At 34.3% G+C, this 19,959-nt stretch overlaps 1 protein-coding gene across 1 annotated transcript in view; it reads right to left on the reverse strand.

The window, feature by feature from the left end:
- The window catches only part of FBXL17 (F-box and leucine rich repeat protein 17), a 317,344-nt gene that overhangs the window by 91,185 nt on the left and 206,200 nt on the right, over positions 1-19,959 (reverse strand). Inside the window, exon 7 of the mRNA XM_086479596.1 lies at positions 5,419-5,495. Coding sequence (XP_086335722.1) covers positions 5,419-5,495 — 77 coding nt within the window. The remainder of the gene's footprint in view (positions 1-5,418; positions 5,496-19,959) is intronic.

Here is a 19,959-nt window from a genome sequence, read left to right on the forward strand (position 1 = left end):
GAGTACAGAAGACAAAGAAATACACACAGGACAGGAAAACATAATAGGGGAAAGATTGATTCTGAGAAGAGAAACCTGGAACTCAATACAGCAGTAATTCAAAACAAATTTGAAAGAGAAAATGAAAACTAAATTTATTTAAATGATATAAATTAAAGAAGAGATTGTAAACCAGTAATGTGTGAGGATGATATCTTTTTAACTAAAAAATGTATTTATTCCATGTTCTGTTCTTTCTATCCATAAGTGCTGCATTTATCCCACAAAAAATGTACTTCCCTTCTGAGTAATACTGCACAAAAGACATGGTGTTTTAAAAATAGATTTAAAAGGTTAAAGTTAGAAAAGAAATAGTTTAGTGAGACCAAGCATTAGAGAGCTTAGCTAATCCAAATGAGAAGCAGAAACGAAACATACTTTTGTTAAGAAATACAGCATGCTTATTCTTTATGATTTACATGACAATTCCAAATATTGGAGAGAAAACTCAAGTGACTCTCATGGGATTTATCTGTATTATTCAGTAGGAAGACGTGATCCCTGAAATATATACAGACAAGTCCTTTGGAGAATAATATAAATATGAATTTGCATTTCTTTATTACAGTGTAACTTTGGAAAGTTTCTATTGCAAGATTTAAGCTTTGAGAGTTTTCTTCTAGGTAAGAACTGTAAATGCACTGTAATGAGGAGAAAATTTAAAATATAATTTCAAAATACAAAGCATATGTAGCCTAAATATTAAAACATTAGAATTTAGAAGCATCTTTTTAAGTTAGGCAAATCCAGAACTAGTAGGTAATGGAAATTCTACAAGACAACTATCAAGACAACTGTTATCTTCTGCAGGGTACTTGACAGGAATTGTTCTGAGATAAACATATTCCCTAAACTATGCTAACTACAATCCTATTAATGACAGTTTAGGTACTGTGTTTTCTCAGAAATTTCTGAATTGATTTCCCACAGTGCAGCTGTATGAAGTGCTGACTTTGTACAAACTCTTCAAAATTTTTTTCAAAAGTTGTGTCTTTTTTTTTTTGGGGGGGGGGGGGGGGGCAGTGTGTGTGGAGGGGGGAGGCTGGGGCTTGGTTTGCTTTGGATTTTTTTTTTTTTCCTTTTAGTGGAAGCCTACAATTTAAAGCCTTGAAATTACTTTCTGCACATGCAGACAAAAAACACTGGTCTGACTAATTTTCTAAAGCGGAAGTAAAGCATCAGAGACTTCTATCTTTCACTACTGGCAAGAATGCAGTTTTAAAGTAATTCTTAGTAAATTTACACTTAACATTACTGCAAGATCAGACCCATAAAACTTCTAGTTCTATTTCACAGGCTAATTTCATCATATCTTTTCATCTTTGAAGACAAAATCTTAATTTTGTGTTTCAGAGTGCATAGCACTCCGCATCTTTACAAACTTTATAAGCAATAATTTACTTAAGACAAAATCCCAGCACTAAAGATATCAGTAAAACCCAGAACTAGCGCATAAAATTGAAAAGACAGTTACACAATTCTGTCTGTGCTTGCTGCCCTAGCTCACCGCTATACTTGTTCACATCAACCTAATTTATTTGACACACAGTCTCCCCATAGCTAGGAAAGCCTAGCTTTCTTACTAGTTCGTAGTAAAAGCTTAAATACAAAATCCCCTGTGTTTAAGTAAAGTTAAGGTTGTGACACAAATCAACAAAAGGCAGGAAATTCAAGGATAACACTGACAATATATGTTTAATTCATGATTGTTTAACAAAAGGGCAAAATGATATAACTAATGTCAGCTTTAAAGTCACTCTCTGTGTTCTTGGGAAAACAGGTATTTATCTCAAAGGTTATACTAATTCAGTCTCTCCTGTCAGTCTAGGTAAATTCTAGTGAATATTTAGCATTTAACAATGTGCTGGATGTAAAGAAACTTTTAAAGTCATTTTCAGCATCCTAGCACGTTACACTGTGAAAAATATCACTAATTAAGATGGATTTTTAGAAAATTATGCTGAACATATAAATAAAGATATCACCCTATAAATTTTTCAAAAGTAAACAAAATATATTTTTTTGCATCAAAAAAACAGAATTAACCATTTTGTAATGTAACATGAAATAGAGCAACATTTTTTTTTTTTCTCATGAGTTAACAATTCTTAGTATGTACACATATGTCAATTCCTCTTTGAATCCTCTTCTGTCTTTTTGTATAGTATAACAAAACGCTTTTCTGGGCAGTAAAATGTCAGAGAAAGTAATGTTGCCTATGGTGACATTATCAGAGTGTAGGGTTTTTAATTAATCTTTTAGGCCTCAAAACAGAACCTAGTATTTTAGCGTTTTTTAAAAATACTAATTGCATATAAGCATGTCTGTCTGGTAGTTTTATATGCTGTCTTATTGTATAAATCAGCAAACAAAAGAATGAAATGAACAAAATTATGAAGTTCACACTTCACAGTCTTTGCTGGAGTACATGAAATCACCTCATATATACCTATCTAAAGCATTAATTCCAGGGCAACAATAACAGATTTTTCTGTAATTATTTTCTTTATTTACTTCAATTATTATTTTTGCTTAATTAATGTCTCAAATGGTTACAAATTTTGCTGGAAATTAGCAACATTACTTATTTTATTCCAGTTGAATTGCTAAGCAATTACATTGTCCCAGAGGTCAAAACTCTGCTAACTGCTGTAGTATTAAAAATTGTTGATGAATAGTTTCAAAGAGGGCTTTTAAAATCCTGCATCTGTACTCCATCAAGCTGCAACAAATTTGGTTACCAGCTCTAGGTATGTTCTAAAAACCCAGTGAAAATGTGTATAGTTACAATTTAAAGTAGGTGTGAAGATTTTAAATTCCAAAGCAAGAACAATTACGTGTTTCACCCTCAGGATTATTAAACAAAAAAGCACAGTTGCATACAGCTGTATGCTCCCACCCAGTCACGGCCTCATAGAGCTTCAGACACTACTTACTTACTTACTTCTTGGTGGAGCCTGAACAACTATACATGTGAAGCTGTAAGTCTTCGTAAGACCACGGGAGACCATCTGAATGATCCCACAAGAAGTTAGGCACATGCTTCTCAGCTGATTCCCCCTACGTGCCACAAAGGTGCAAAGAACTTGAGGGCTCGAAAAGCCTTTGAGGAAGAGAACGGCTTCTCTTTCCCCTTGGTAGAAGAGAGGCAGCTTCTTTGATAAAGGAAGTTCAACAACAAACTGAGCTCGCAGCACTGTAAGGGGCTCACTTTTTCAACTTAACAGCACTACAAAAAAATGTGGAAAAGTCTTCCACTGAAGTACCAGGAAATAGATGAAAACGAAAGAAAGGAAAAGGCTGAAGCCTGGCTCCACCCTGCAACACTCCAGTTAACCTAATTAATATTCACTTGCTATCACATTTTTAATCTAAGTGAAAGTTTTGACTTCCTTACAAAGCATAAATTACGCTTATAAATTCTACTTTGCTAAAGTTTATTTTGCATTTTCAGCTCAGATATCACAAGCAGATTAACATATACGTCAGGCTGGCATGCTGAGATGTGCTGAAGTTTATGATAATCAGCTAGTCTTAATAATGTATCAAAAATCAGTCACTGTCACAGCTGTTTTGCTGGATGTCTTACTGATCCTTATTAGCATAAATAGTCAAATTTCTAAGTGAGGAATAAACCTATTATCAACACTATCAACTGAAAATGTTCTTGAAGTCCCAGTAACTGAGTGCAATAAGGTTGAATGACTGCAGAATCCAACTCACTAGTGACAGGTGAGCCTTAGTCCACAGAAGTTCACAGAAGCTCAGGCTGGATGACTATTGCTGCCAAGCTAATCATCCAAACTCTGCTTATATACTCATTCATTTTGTGAAACACGCTTCCTACTTCTCATCTAGTTGTGGACACTTCCTTTCCCCTTGCTCCATTCTTTCATAAGCAAGACTTCCCTATCCTCAGTTTCTTTACTTCAGTTTCTCAGTGTGTGTTTCCCTACTTTTGGAAGAAATCCTATTTTCCTCTCAACAAGTGCAGCCAGTGAAGGGTGAAAACAGTTTGAGAAATTAGTGATCCTCAAGATGTGGATTCCATTATTCTGACGACAATTCTTTCTACATGGGTTGTCAAAGAAAGAAGGGACAAAAGTACAGCTAGTAGATCTATAATAAACAAATGGACAAAATATAATAAACAAATGGACAGTCTCAGGTTCACCAAGGTCCTGCACCTCTGACCCTACAGCAGTAATAAGAAGCACCTTCATTGTCACTTTGTGTTCTGTGGACAATTCCCCTCCCTGAACTTCCAGCAGACAGTTCCCAATTCACAAATTCATCTTGACCAAGGGGCATCAAGCCAAGAAAATCTATGTTTTCAACTTTGGCGATATCTGTTCTGCATATGGAAGTACAAACAACTGCAAACCAAAGAAAACGGTGATATAGGCCCATGCTCTCCTCTGCCATGCCCCAAAGCTCCCACAAGTGCTACAGCTGCATTGTGAGCTCATGTTTAAAACTGTGGACATGAGGCAAGCTCCACTCTGCAGACCAACATACCCTTGAAGGGACCCATGCAAAGCCCAGTGAAGCGCAAAATCCGAAGGCGAAAACAAAAGAACGAGTTTGTGACCACTGGAAAGGCAATTTATCACTTCAATATAGTAATCATATAACTCATGGAGCAAAACGTTAAAATAAAAAGAAAAAGTGAATGGGAAACAAAATAATCAGAAAACCTAAGATGCACATCTCAAAGACACATTTTATAAATCCTACTGAAATTTAGGCATGCAAGTGGGAGATAAACGTTTGAGAATTTAACCTTATTCCAGAAGTAAGCGTCTTATTTGAAAAAAAACAAAACAAGATAAAACAAAGCAGCCTCTTCAAACACACTCAAGTTCTAAGAAGTTTTCGTACTCCAAATATAAATTCTGTCTCTCTATGTGACCTATCAGAGAGAAAGCCTATTTCCTATGGTGCTCCTCCCTATTTTATTGTAACAGCATCTTGAAGGATCATCAAGCTCATTCAAATTTTATGGCCTACAATAGGCAATCAATCCACACTCATAGCTTAGTTATGCTTTTGCAGCATCTAGAAACGCAACGTATTTTTGGATTTTGTCTCAAATGCTCTCCTGGTCTCCGGGACAATTCAAAGGGCACTCTACCCAGTCTGCCCAGTAACTGTCAATTCTGTAAGGAACATTTCACAGCACACATGTACACTGACTTTCATACTTCTAACCACAGATATTTTTAAGTATATCAAACACTTTTTGTACATTTTCCTATTTTTATGGATAAAGGTTTCAAAAATGTTTATCTATACATTACCAACACTTTTATAAGAGTCCCTGTGCAAAGCCAGTAGAACTCAATCTTCAAAAATCAAAGACACTGATATATTACATACCATAGTCAGTGATCTTACAGGACACTAAATATAGCTCTTTCAGGTTCTGGCCTTCTTTGGCAATCACCTCCACACATCTGGAAGACATATACAGTAAAATCACAGTTAAAAGACAATAGATAATTTTTAAATAGCAGCAGTACAATCCACAAGTGTAATGTACTGTATCTCAATTTCTTCATTTGGCAAATTGTTCCATACAATTTAGCGAAAAAGCATATGGCTATATGTACACACTGGAGAAAAATATTATTTTACATTGACTGCTTTTATACCAATATTCCCATAAGTCTTCGAATATGAGTTGCTTGAAATATATACAGACAAGTCCTTCGGAAAATAAGATAAATGTGAATTTGCATTTCTTTATTACTGTGTAACTTCGGAAAGTTTCTATTGCAAGATTTAAGCTTTGAGAGTTTTCTTCTAGGCAAGAACTATAAATGCACTGTAATGATGACAAAAGATAAGAAAACGTAATTTTAAATTAATGTTTGCATTTCTCCAGTGATTATTGTGGAAGTCAGCATTCATCAGGTCATGAGATGCTACTCACCACCGGTGTTCCAATATGTTGATAGAGAAGCTTGTATAGACGAGAAGACAACTGTTTTGTTTGCCTTGTCACAACTGTGACGAATTTGCAATGAAACAGATAAGTTTTTCTCTTTTAATCTCCTTGTTTGATTTCATGTAAGCACGAAAATGAATATGAAAACTAAAATAGTCTTGTAAAATAGAAGCTTATTATATACTTGCTATATATATTATAATATTATATATATTATATAGTATATATATTATGTAATTATATATTAATGTTATGTTTACAACTGCATTGCTTATAGTGTATCACTCAAAAAAGTTCATAAAATGTATTTTCAGTCCCATTAATGTAAAATGCACCACTGTTCATTAGATCAGCTAACATGACTATTGTGCTATTCTCTACATAGAGATTTTAAAACCTGTATCTTGTAAGGTAAATGGTAAGATCTTCTTCTGATCCAATACGCTCCTCTTTAATTTTCAGATCAGTTACCCCATCATGTACTCTGCCTCTTAAATCAACCATCCTACAGGACACAAAATTAAAATTACTTGGCAATTTTGAAAAAAAAAGTATTGCTGAATTTGCCGTAACTTTTGGAAAATACACCTATATCCTCAGGGACCATTTTACTCCACTTGCCATCACCACCAGATTATCTCCCAATCTGATTTAACTGTTTATGTTGTCAATTTTGGGTTTTAAAACCAATCACCTAATTCTTATAGCTTACAATAACACAAAAACTGAATGATAGCTCTTTATATCTCCTCTTTGCTTCCCTCTAAAATCTAGAATGAAAATACACTACTACTAATAAAACAGCATGCCTCTGACACAGTACTTTAACCATAGTTCAGTTACAAAAATTTTCAATCAGGGTCAAATTTGTATTATCTGCACACAGACATATCTGCATGTACATCCTTCAGCATCCTTGTATACTTAAAACTCAGGACATTGGCTGTTCGCTGGCTTCAAACGAAATTGTTCAGCTGTGAAGAAAGGAAGTTGTAGTTTCTGTGCCCCCTCCCATAAGGGTGCCAGTATATATTTACAACTTGTCTTAACAAATAAAAAGTGACAGAAATGCAACATTTGAGAAGAAATTTTAGATGCAGTCAGTCACTTCATTCCAGTAGCAAAGTACAGAAGTATGTGCCTGTGTGACCTTTTTACATCCTTTGATCACTCCAGATAGTGCCAGCCCTAAAGGTTAAAGTTCTTCCAAGTGGCTTGAGCAACTCCAATCCTGTTCTTAGCGACATCTTGGAGTCTAGATGACATACTGTTCACTTTCTCCTAATGGGAAAAGAAAATCTTCACAGTCTTTATCTATTTCTATTAAACAGAAAAAAAAAGGGGGGGGCAAAAAATGTAGCTTTGACTGACTCATTTCTTTTTGTTTTTTGAAAATACTAAAATCATCTAACATCTAAAAGAATGAGGTAATGACACATCTAGGTTGGTGAAGAAAAAATTTAAATACGGTTGAAATATTGAATTTATACTTTTTTTGGTCTGCCTCTATAACTTGCATAAGTCAATCTAATTTCAGTTTTAATTTCTATCATCCTTTCTATGGATCATCCCCATGTAAATCAACTTGCAGAGACAGAAGAAACACCTTATATGGCCTCATCAGGCTCTGTTCTGTAGAGAGTCACACAATACATAATTGTTAGTAACAATTGATTTCTTTATAACTCAAGGAAAAATAAAAGTAGTTGTGCATTTATTACTTTTACCTTTTAATCTTTGTTAAACATGACAGCAAAGAAAAATGGTTAAAAGAACAAAATGAAATTAACCTTTTCTAGAAAGGAAGGATCAAGTCATGTTAATTCTGCTGTAATAATCCATCAAAATTATATCAGATTATTGCCATATCTATCTTTGGAAGTCTTTGTATTTATGATGTTGCTGAATTAGACAGCAAAGCCTAACCTTAAACACATCAACACAATACTGGTAAATAAGAGAAGCAAAGTAATTATTTAAAGCAGTAGCAAATGACAGAATTGAGCAAAACAGATAACTGAGCCCCGAAAAATTTAGGGACTAACCCCTATCTATCAGGAAGCTAACATGATGCCTGTTGGGCATGGTAAGAACAGCTGTGTGTCAAGGTAGAGAGATGTTTTAAAATCTCTTAACCCAAGGTTACTGAACAGGCTCTTATCAGCTCATCCTACCAATTTTAATAATAACATCTAGATGAAGCAGTGAAAGTTACAGGGAACTTCCTCCCAATGTATTAAAAAAACATTCTTCCAGGGAGAAAATTAATTTTAACACTCAACTTATTACTAAAAATGAGACAAGGGTTCATCAGCCAAGAAATAAAGAAATTAGACTCTAATTAGAGCTTTGATAATACACAGGTCTGGATCAGAGCTGGCGAAAGCTAAAATCTTTTCACTTCTTGCTTTGTAAATTAGTATTATTTAGAACCATGTAAGACATGAAAATATCAAAACAGAGAAGACAAAATACTTATTTTAGGAAGAAACTGCTCATTCATTAAACCTGAAAATTTTATCTAACAAACTCTTATGCCAAGCTTTCACTAGATCTACTCAATATTTTATGAACGCTGTTCTCTGATAGACTGATGTGCATTCCAGTTTTATGTCATTTTATTTTAAAAGACATTAATATCACACACTATGAAATTTACAGTGCAATAAGGGGCAAGAAAAAGGCAAAGAACAGAGACCGATTTCACATAAACAAGCCAATCAAACAATATTTCAGAAACCAAGAATATAACTAAAAACATACCTACCTACTGTTAATGCAAAATAATTACTAATCACAGATGTTTGTAAGACAACTAGAGCTTGCTCAGCACTGTGACGCTGAACACACCAGCATTCCAACAACGCAAAGGTCATTATGTTCAGAGATCAATAAACCTAAGATTGCCTTTTACTGTTCTAATTTCTAAAAACGTTTCCCTACTTGAAAAGCTAAACATATCTCAGGAAGAAAAGGATATAACTACAATGCTGCTAAAATTCTAGCAATTAATATCAAGTAAGAACTCTCAGTCTGGGTTACAGAAACTACGGAAATTTGTCTACTAACATGTACTCGAATACACTGCTCTTCCCACCTGGTCTGTATATGTAACCAGAAAAATTACTTAAGCGTACAATGATTTACAGATATAAAGCTTCTCTGCAGACAAGTCTCTTCTTCAAAAGTAACAAAATTACACAATTGAGATACAGAAATGTCTACTATTAACTTCAAATTTAAGCCCATCATTTTGACAGTTCTCACTTACAAATCTATGCAATGAATTCCCAAAGTCAAGGGTTCTGACTTTCCATGATGTAATGCAAAATGCAAGAGCTTAAATATAACAATAAAAAAAGACAAATCAGACAACAAGTAATTCAAAACCCTGTAATTTTCTTCTCTTAGCCAACTGATCCCTATATTCTTTGACTTAAATGAAAGCTCAAGGTTAATGAATTAAACTGTGAAAGCTTCTACCTGTAAGAAAAGATAGAAAAGATCCTTGAGTTAAGGAAAATAATTGTCTTTTCTATATACTTATGCAGCTTTTATGCTTTTGGTCTAATTCTAAAAACATTGGAAAATCGTATTTGTGACAACCGAAAGGAAATAATGAGAAAATATGACTACAGTATTTGTGGTATAAGTGGTCCTGGGAGACTTTGCTACAGTCTAAGATGCTCTTCAGCCCCGAGCGAAGTTAATTGGAATTGCCATATACTGGTTAAGAGATCACAGTTTGAGGGAGTGAGTTTCACTCACCGTAGAGATGTAAAAAACACAAACCATTAACATACGCCCTTGGTAATATTAAAAATGAACAGCAGACCATTTACACGGCTTCTTTGCATTTGACTGGCACACATTTGTCTCTAAGCAGTAAAGTGAACGCCTTACTATTGTTCAAACATAACCAAGACCACTACTAGGAACCAAGGGAGAGCTTGGAAAGAACAAGAACACTAAAATATACAACGGAAAACTGGAAAACTTTCACAAAGAAATATATGGAGCTCCTCAAAAATAAGTGTTTCAAAGGTTAAATTCAGGCAAAAAATAGTGGCTGCATATAAAACAATACAGTCACTGGTTTTGATGACTTAAACATTCCTATGGAAGGCAATAACACAATATAACAACCAAGTCTCTCCCGTAACAAAACCAAACCTCTTACCACAGAAGCACACAGTATTAAGAAATTAATGTCATCTTAGGCCTTCTGCACTCAGAAGCAATAATTTGAAGACTAAAATAGTGAACAGACTAATATTTTCTCGAGAGATCTATAAACCCTTGTAAAATCTCATAATAATTGATGAATTTCATATGCTGATAGGTACATATTCTTAGTTCAGAATGCTCTTTTACTGATAATTTTATTTACATTATGAACACCATAACTCTTTCAGTATCTTTGTTTTCTAACACTTTATACTAATAAGAGGTATGATTTTTACTTGTCTTTCCATTATCCTGGTACACAGCTTTAACTGCCATTTTAACTTTCCAATATGTAAATTATTACATATATATGTAAATATTAAAATATGTATTTTAAAATTGTTTATATTTTGAACGCCAAGAACTGTATCTATACGAAACAACATTAATCGCAGAGCCAGCAAAACAGGGTAAGACTTTCAATCAAAAACACAAACGGAATTTGAAAAACACTTTTTGTCTGGAGCCAATACGCAAAGTATTAGCAGTTATACAAGTTAACAGCAATTATCTTAGGGCAATCATTAAGTTCTGATTAAAAGTGAAGTATTCTTTAGAAAATCAATGTAAATTAATTAGGTTTACCAAACAGTTTTGCCACTTACACCACAGGAAAATAGATAAGCTTTTTTTCACACTGGAACTCACAAAGTACACAGGTTAAGGGCAGACAAGTCCCAGAGCATCTGCTTGTGGTTTGAGCTAGTCAGATGCAAGCAAGATCTAAACAGAGCACTACACAGATAAATTAATCAGCACTGTGCTTAAGCTATTATGCCCTGTCCTTCAGCAATAAATACCTATTTTCAAATATTTATTAATAGTCTTATCTAAAATTAATCTAAAATTATCTAAAATGCCTTACAATTCCTGTTACCCTGACTGCATTTAAATCCAGCAAGCAATTAAGACAAGAAGGGAAAGAATTAGCAAATTGTTTAATTCCAGTATCTGACATTTACATGTAGTAGTATTCTAGGTGGTCTTTGGTTCCTTTCTGACTTGGAGGAATTAGATATCATAACAGATTTAACAGAAATAAATGATTATGAAAGAGAAATTGTTCTAAATCCCTCATGGATCTGATTTTCCACAGCCAATCATGCCAAAGTCCAGAAGACAATTAAATGGTATATCAATTTTTATATATATATATATATATATATACATACATATATATATATATACACATATATCACAATATATAAATTATATATTTTAAGAACTTTGAAATATTTTGGAATTCAGATTTGAGATGAAAAACCCACTTGGTATCACACTTCAAATAGTTTCTTAAATCCATTGTGGCAACTTGTCTACTGTCGTAAGCAAAATCAAGGAACTGTTAACCAGCAAGCCAACCAGCACATTTCTTAGCAAGCATTATGTTTTGTTTTATACAAACAAATAATGGCTTCCTTCTTGAACTGTTTCAGTTGTGCCTTTCCACTGGAAAACTGGCAAAGTATTTGCTTTACAAGTATGATACAGTTGGATTATTCTGCCATATTAAGGTGCTAGGGTAGAAAAGGAGTTGCTTACATACATGTTGCTTCTTCACACAGTTAATGTCATGATGGCTTTGCCTAAGAGAATGTAAAGGTCATATACTAACATAATAAACTATATATACACTGGAAACTATCATAATGTTACCTACTTGCAAATGCAAAAATGTACAGCTTTAGAAAACAATGACTGCTATAGTAGTAGCTATAGACAGGATTGGGAGCTGGCAAATTGTAGATTTTATTTCTATGCACATTCAAACAAGATACTTGATGTCACACTGCCTCATTTTAATTTACATAAAGTGTACTGCATTATACAAAGAGGATGCGGTTACATTCAGATGTTGAATGTGTGTTCTGGCCAAGTATTTAGTTGATATGATTAGTAATTTATGCTGCACATGGAAAGAAGTTCAGAGACAGACCACCACACATGCTGCAATTTCAGAGAAGTGCAAAAGAGAAGAGACATTCAGGAGAAGGAAAGCCTGAAGAATTGCTGTAACTCTCGCCTGGTACAAGTCGCACAAGGGCGTACAACAGCACAGTTGCATCATTTCTTGCATGGGAAAACTGTGCTTTGAGCAGGGATAGCTCTATTTCTTCCTGGCTTTTTAGAGATTACATTTACATGCTGCAGGCCTCAAGATTTTTCCTGGAATTACAGTGGCCTCAGTTTTGGTAGACTTTTTTTTTAAGGTAGTCTTGTGCCATTCCATTAAGATATAGTATACACAGTAACAGTATTCATAATCCATTTGTTTTGATTGTATGCAAAATAGCCTTCTTTCCTCACAAAAAGCTTCCAAATTTGATGGTAAAAATAAGAAACGGGAACTGTACTGCTGTGCTCTAACTTGCCAAAAATGTATTTAGAGTGTCCTTTTAGAATGCTTGGATAAGCTTTAAAAAACTTTCATAAAAATGAAAAAACTTCACCTGGTATTTTGAAAATAAAATATTCAGTGTTTATACAGCTCTTTAGTTCTTGATCTCAACAAGGACTGTACACATATGAAAGAGAATTTCACCACATTCACTGCTTGATTTTCACACCACAGAGGTTGACATACACTTCACTGAGCTTTGCACACAGGCGGTTAAATGGATCTATTGAGATCTACCCTTTCAATCCCTTTTACATCACTTACTTTTTTCTAATCCAGATAAACCACTAACCTCTACCAGCTATTCTTTTATATATACCTTTAAAGACTCTCCTTTCTTGAAATGACAGGGAGATCATGGTCAATGGGAGATAAGGACTAAGAACAGACTCCATCAAGGCTCTCTCCCACTAATTTTAAGAAAACAGCAAAAACTCTGCCTCAGTTTCCCCTTTCCAAAATGGAAACACATTCTATAAATCCTTTTTATTGTATTGTATTGTATTGTAAACAGAGGTGATTAAATATTGGTAAAGTCTTAGTTCTGTGAAAACACAAAATCCCTATAAAAGTTTGATAAATATTCTCAGTCCTGTTCTTGGGAGCAGTAGTATTGCTAAGAGTTACCATGATCTGAATTTGTATGAGATGAACAAGGTTTACAGGAAAAGGCAATCTTTTTCATTAGACAGTAAAAAAAGTACAGTCTTTGACAGGACATAGGGAAGCTTTCTGCAAAACAGCCCCATCATCAGATCTGATCTTTCTCCTCTACTTTTGAAGGATGCTGAAGTTTGCAGAGAATTTCTGCTTATATAAAATGACGATAGAGCAGAAAAAGAGCCAAGATAATCAAAGACCAAAAAAATAAAATCCAGTACTCATAATTCATGTGTCTTTGGAATTGATTTGGGGTCCAACTATCTTTCTACTTTAAAAGGTAGAGAATGTTGGTAGATCTGTTACACTATTTTAATGCTGCTGATGTTAGTAAAACTTAGGAAAGAAAAAATCAAGCTCAATGCATTTTTGCACAAATGCTATAAAGAAGAGAGATTAAAGAATGTGAGCAATAACTGAATTCTGCAGTTCTCAAGCAAGGTCAGTACGCTAAGGTCTCACCCAAAGGGTAGCATCACAGTAAAGCCTGTATGTGACATCTGGTATATTTCACACATTACCAGAAAATTTTTAGTATACAAATTTTAGCTAACAAAAAAAACCACAATGCCTATTAAAATCTTAAAAGTCTTGATTTGCCATGAAGTACTATATAAACCTTGGTAAGAATGCCAAGGTTCTTAGAAACTTCACTTTAACCTAGACAGAATGCTCTGAGATAGCAATGACTTTAAAAAAAAATGCTTAAAGGCAAGTTTCAGAACCTCTTCATGAAATGATTATGAATTCCTTTCCATAAGGGTGTCTGGCTAGCATTTCTATTACTGGTATGCTGCTTGGAGAAAGCAACAAAAAAACCTCCTTGATGGTACTGTCTGTGCTTTGTCTGAAGTAAAATTGTCTTCTTTTAACTCAGAAGATAATAGAAGAAATATTTATTAGAAACAGAAAAAGCAGTGTTTCTTTCTACATGCCATCATCGTAGTAGATTGCCTATTATATTCTGTAAATATAGATTTTAATACCACCTAATAATGTATGAACTTCACCTAATACAATTTTTTAAAGTACTTAACAGAATAATTTTGCATGAAATATTACTGTAAAATAATCTGTCTAGACAGAATACTAGAATATACAGTGCTCTTCTAAACTGTAGTGAGAAACATGGCAGTTTTCAGTAGCTGGAAAATTCATAACTGAGCAACTACAAACACAATGAAATGAAGGAGATGTTTGTGTTCCTGATTTAAAGTATCATTAAAAAACAATCAGAAAATTAGTCTAAATTGCTGTTGTAGGTAAAACCAGAAAAGTTTCCATGTGTAGGTTAATTTATAGTTTAAATCTGTAAACTAAAACTAAAACTCACGAGTTAATATACCTAAATCAAGGGCTTGCACTTTTACACAGTATGTATGTAATTTCTAAAAATTAGCTTTATTAATCAAGCCGGAATGGTGATCCCTGTCACCACTTCGAATGTAACAGAAAATGCAGTTTCCCAGACAGTAATGCAGCAACAGAAACAATTTTTGGCACCTTGAAGATCTCAGCAGAATGTATAAGTCCAAAAGAACAAGATTATAATGTGATGATAGGTGGTTTACACAGTAAGATATAAGTGAAGAAACTTTCCTGAGTCCCCTGAGTCTTGTTGAGATGGCTTTGACTTTGTTTGGGCATTGAGCATGCTGGTAGTTACTTATATTTGGTGTATCATAGCATTGTTTCTATTTTTGTAAAAGAAACATTGCTTAATGTTATCTGCCTGCACTTGCATGTGCAGACAGTGTTGTCTCACTGGCTACCCTAAAAGCCATCTAGTTGTTAAAATGTAATAAATTGCCACCCAAAACAAGAGCAAAAAACCATAAGAACAAGTAGAAGGATTTTGACTGAAATTTTATGAGTGTGATAATTGTTTCTTCCTGACCTATCAGAAGCATTTAATAAACCTTCACACCCAACAGTTCTTATCATCTGCTAGCTGAGTTTCTCTGTTCATTGATGTAAATATCCTAAATCTTGACAGTCTAAGTTTAGATCTCTTTCTGGCAAGCCACAGCTAACTTTGCACTGAAATAGAACAGAAATAGTAATCTAATTCCTTAATGTCATCTCAGCTATGACAGTGATTATTATGTTCTGCTGCAAGACAATCAGAAATAGCTTCAAATGATTTCTTAAAGTGATCCAACTGGACCCACAAGTGTGCAACTATCTAAACCATTAGAAATTATGTAGTCAATTAAAATCCACATTTTCAAAAAGCCAAGGAAATTTCCCTGGCTTGTATTTTTAACTCTCTGGGGAACTCAGGCAAGAATTCTGTGATGTATTCTTAAATCATTATATGTAACTGTCATTCCATAAATTTTTTAATAAACCATTATTAATAAAATAGAAAAAAATCCATGAAATCACTTAACCGCAGATCTGTCTTTCTCTACTTTCCTATAGTAATATATTTAAATTAGGGGTTAGATACAGCCACATTTATTTCATTCACAACTTTAAGGATATACCTTCTCATTCTAAATATATTGTATTAAAGTAGTAAATGTTGCTGATGGTTGAAGCTTTCCAAGGAAAGAAGAGTGTTAGTCTTAGTCTTAGTTCTAGAACTTGGCAGTCACTTAAACCAGGTCAAACAGAGTTGGAATTGCCAGTCTCTCTATGTAAGAAGTAATTTCTCTATAAAAGTAACACAGGCACATTTCTTCACTCACCAGGGAAGACAGGAGGTAAGCGAAGTAACTAGTGTGTGTGCCTGACAGAAACAGTGGGGGGCAGGAAAATGTTACATATTTTCCATATGTGCAACTTGGAGAAATCACAGACGGAATAGTACTAAAAAGACAGAAGGTCACTTTGCACTTTTATTTCCAGACAGCTAAGTAACCCAGACAGCAGAAGCATGCTGATGGTCAGCTGGAGCAAACATGACCACCATTCAACACAATGTTTCAGGTCATTAAGAGATAAATTCAAAGCAGGTACTGTTTGTCGAAGTCGTTCTGACATCTACTGTGTTCAGAATTTCTGTGACTGCCACCTCATTAGAAAAATTGTAAGAAGAAATCTCTAAAATAACACAAGCACATTCTATACTTTAAGAATAAATACTGTATGACAGGATACCTTGTTTTCAGTAGAATCCACTGTGTACTAAGATATTTATAGCTTATACTGACAAAGGTAATTGGAAAAGATTATGTGCTCTCTCTCTTAATTCTGATTAAATTACTAGTTTACAAGGTTCACATGGAAGCCCCAAGTAATTCCTGGATTACTGCGAGAACACAAAAAGGCATTTGCTATTCGTTACTAGACATAGTAATATATTATAAATACAAATTGTCATCTGGATAAAAGCCTTCTTTATATTCTTACTAACCCGCCTGTACCAAAGATAGACACAGGTAAATTTGAGTTTCTACTTGACTTTAGATCCCAAAATTTACAGAAAGTCTGAAAACTTGTTTTGCAAGTGCAGGACTGGAATTCCATTACGAGGTGAACAGGCAGCCAAGGCAATTCTCAAAGCACAGGCAACGTGTTCACATTGGACTGAAAGATGAATTTCTACCTGTTGCTCTAATTTCATTTTTTGTTTGATTCTTGCTACTTTCAGCATCAAGTACATAACATGAGTCTGGTTTAGAGATAATGATCTTTGTGGAAGAAAAATCATATTTCTCCATAAAGCATAAGTGTAAAAGTCTTTGCCATGGCAACTAGTTTTGAACCTGTAACACCAGGTACAGATTCTCTGTGATGTGGCCAGAAACAGTATTAGGCCTTCAAACTCGCTTGATGACAGGTTAATTACCTCAACTACCAGTTACTTCAAAGTGTTGACAAGATCTTAAAATATCTCCTTTAGCATCATACGTGATTATGGAGATGCGTTTTAGTCAATGTTGGTCTCGGACATACCAGGAGACATACAGGTAGTGATACGGCAGGCTAAATCTGTTGCTTGGGGCCATGAATGTAATGAATTAGCATTATTTAACCACTTGAAGATAAGGTATCATTTTTTTCTAAAACAAATAAACAACTACCAAACTGTGACACAAAAAGCAGAGCCAGACTCTTCATATTCACATTCTAGCAAGTTGTTACACAACTGCATTTATGAAGTCCTTAGTAAGGCAACTCTATTAATAAGTGGAATCCAAATGCCTTTTTCGATTTCAGTGACTTTCAGTTTAATCCTAGACTTATGAAAGAATTACTTTATTATTTCCTTCTGGCACCAGGATGAATTCTTCACATATGTGGCTAAACTGCTGTTCACCATCATGACTTGTTTTGTTGAGAAAATGATGACAGTAGCTCTGCTTATTTCTCTCGGAGAAAAATCAAGGGGAGTATCAGTAAGCAGAGCTCATACCCCTTGAGATTGTTCTCCTCCATTGATTTTAGTGTGATCACTCTCTCCTGTTTTGACTTGTTTGTGTGGCTCTGGCAGAATTAATCACTGTATCCTAGGCACCTCAAGATACAATTTGGTTCATCACCTGGATGAATAAGGTCTGAGCATCTTCAGGGTAACTCCATCCTCTCTAATCTACTGAATAAAATTTACCTACTCTGTGATGAGGTTTGGGATAGCAATGAAACTTAACCTAGATCAGTGTGAAGTAATATTTCTATGCTAACTGGACCAACGAGCTGAAGCAGAAGATCATGAATAGTACAGGTTACATGACACAGGAAAACTAACATCATATTCTTTCTTGAGATTACATCAATCTATTATACACCCAAACAGACTAACAGAACCAGGCTGCCACCAGTCATGTTTTTAGTTTATCAGGTTCCCAACCTAGCATGTGGTTGAACAAGATGGTGACCATCACATATACAAAAGCAGATAAAGCATTTGTATGCATACCTTTAATTCGTAATTCAGTCACCGCTAAATTAATTTTGTATGTATACCTTGTAGATAACTTTTTGAAATACTCGGTTTTTACAAACACGTTGCTTACATATTTGAATCTTACAAAGTAAGATTTTCTGAACCTTTCAAAACTGCAAATAGTGCAACACATGACAGACTGTTTCCTAATGGAATTTTCCTAATAGGCTTTTCTTGATTCCTGGTTACAGTTTGTGTTTTCACTTAAAAATTTATAATTGATGAATCTTGGCTGACAAAGACTCCCTCCCATTGTATGATAAGGTTACAAGCAGAAGGACATGTGCACATTAAGGGCACTGGTACTCAGCAAGGTACAAGAATGAAGAATTTTTGAATCAGGTATTTATATTTCATTTGAATGACCTCCAGATGAGTGTTAACTTGTTTTGCTGAAGATTTAGATATTTCTGATAACATTAAAGAGCCAGCTACTAACACTGCAGCATCAAGACCTCTGAACTGTATGTTTAGATAGAGTAGTACACATTTAATGAAGTAAATAATAAGCAGGCATCAATTCAGATAGAAATGACAATGATTATGACATAATTTGATGTCTTTGTGTTCTTTAATGCTAAGTTTTTCAGATAAAGCTTTTTGCATATATTTCAAGGTTGAAATGTTAGGCCTTCAAAGATGTATTTAAAAATATTTTAATGTGTTAATATTTCTAATTAATAACATAGATGAAAACATACCAGATACAACATATCTGCATATTTTTTCATACGTCTGTTAATATCAGATTCTCCCTTTTTTTTTGGTCTAAGAGTATGAAAACAATGCTAATGATATTACGGTAGTATATTGTGTGCAGATATACCTGAGAGAGGAAAAGGTTTTACAGGATCTAATTCCAACCCTTACTACCAGCCCCAAAAAAAGCATTGCCACCTCATGTATATTAATTAGACATATAATGTGAATATAGGCCAGTCCATAAAACAATGGTAGTCTTCTCCTAAGGAGAAACCCCAGAAGTGTGAATACAAACAAACTTTTTCATGACAGGGATGGATAAGGTTGCATTCACACTCTGACTACAGCACAAAGAGCTGCAATTAATACACAAGTTGACAAGAAATGCTTTTTGGAGCACCTCCCATCAGAAATAATTCAATTCAAAAGCATGTGCCTTTCAGTCACTGACTCAGACATTCAATAGGACTTCATAACCACTGAAGATAGTGTGAATCTTCTGTCCATAGATTTCCTTGATTTCAAATCCAGACAATTAGCAAATATCAGTCAACAGTCAATGTTTAAAAAAAACGGTAACCTCTCTTTTGAAAGGAATTTTAATTAATCTTATTTTGCATATAAACAACAGTTATTAATGGATAATTCAGAAGAATAGTGTTTCAGTGAAATGGATGCGATATAAAAGGCATCCTAAAATAATCAATAACCCTTTATTACAGTAATATGCTGTTAGAATAATAATCCACAGTCTTTAGCATCATGATGCAAGAAACTGAAATCAGACCAAGCATATGCAAGTGAGAGAGATATCTAACTGAAATCCAAGTACCTTTTCAATTGAATCCAGATTTGAAGACTGTTCTGCCCTTTAATAACTTCATTAGTGTGAGAATAAAGAAACAGTCATAATTCTTGCTCATCAGCCGGCATCAGCTATCATAACTACCATCAGCTCCCAATACATTATTCTGAACCATTTTCACTTTCCTTCTGTATCAGAAATTATGAAATCAAGGTCTGTCCCTGCACAAAATACCACAGTGATTACAGTAATCTCAGATCCTGGTATCTTGTGTGTCTCTCTCA

The sequence above is a fragment of the Leptosomus discolor genome, chromosome Z (genome assembly GCF_034619465.1).
Source record: "Leptosomus discolor isolate bLepDis1 chromosome Z, bLepDis1.hap2, whole genome shotgun sequence".
NCBI lineage: Eukaryota > Metazoa > Chordata > Aves > Leptosomiformes > Leptosomidae > Leptosomus > Leptosomus discolor.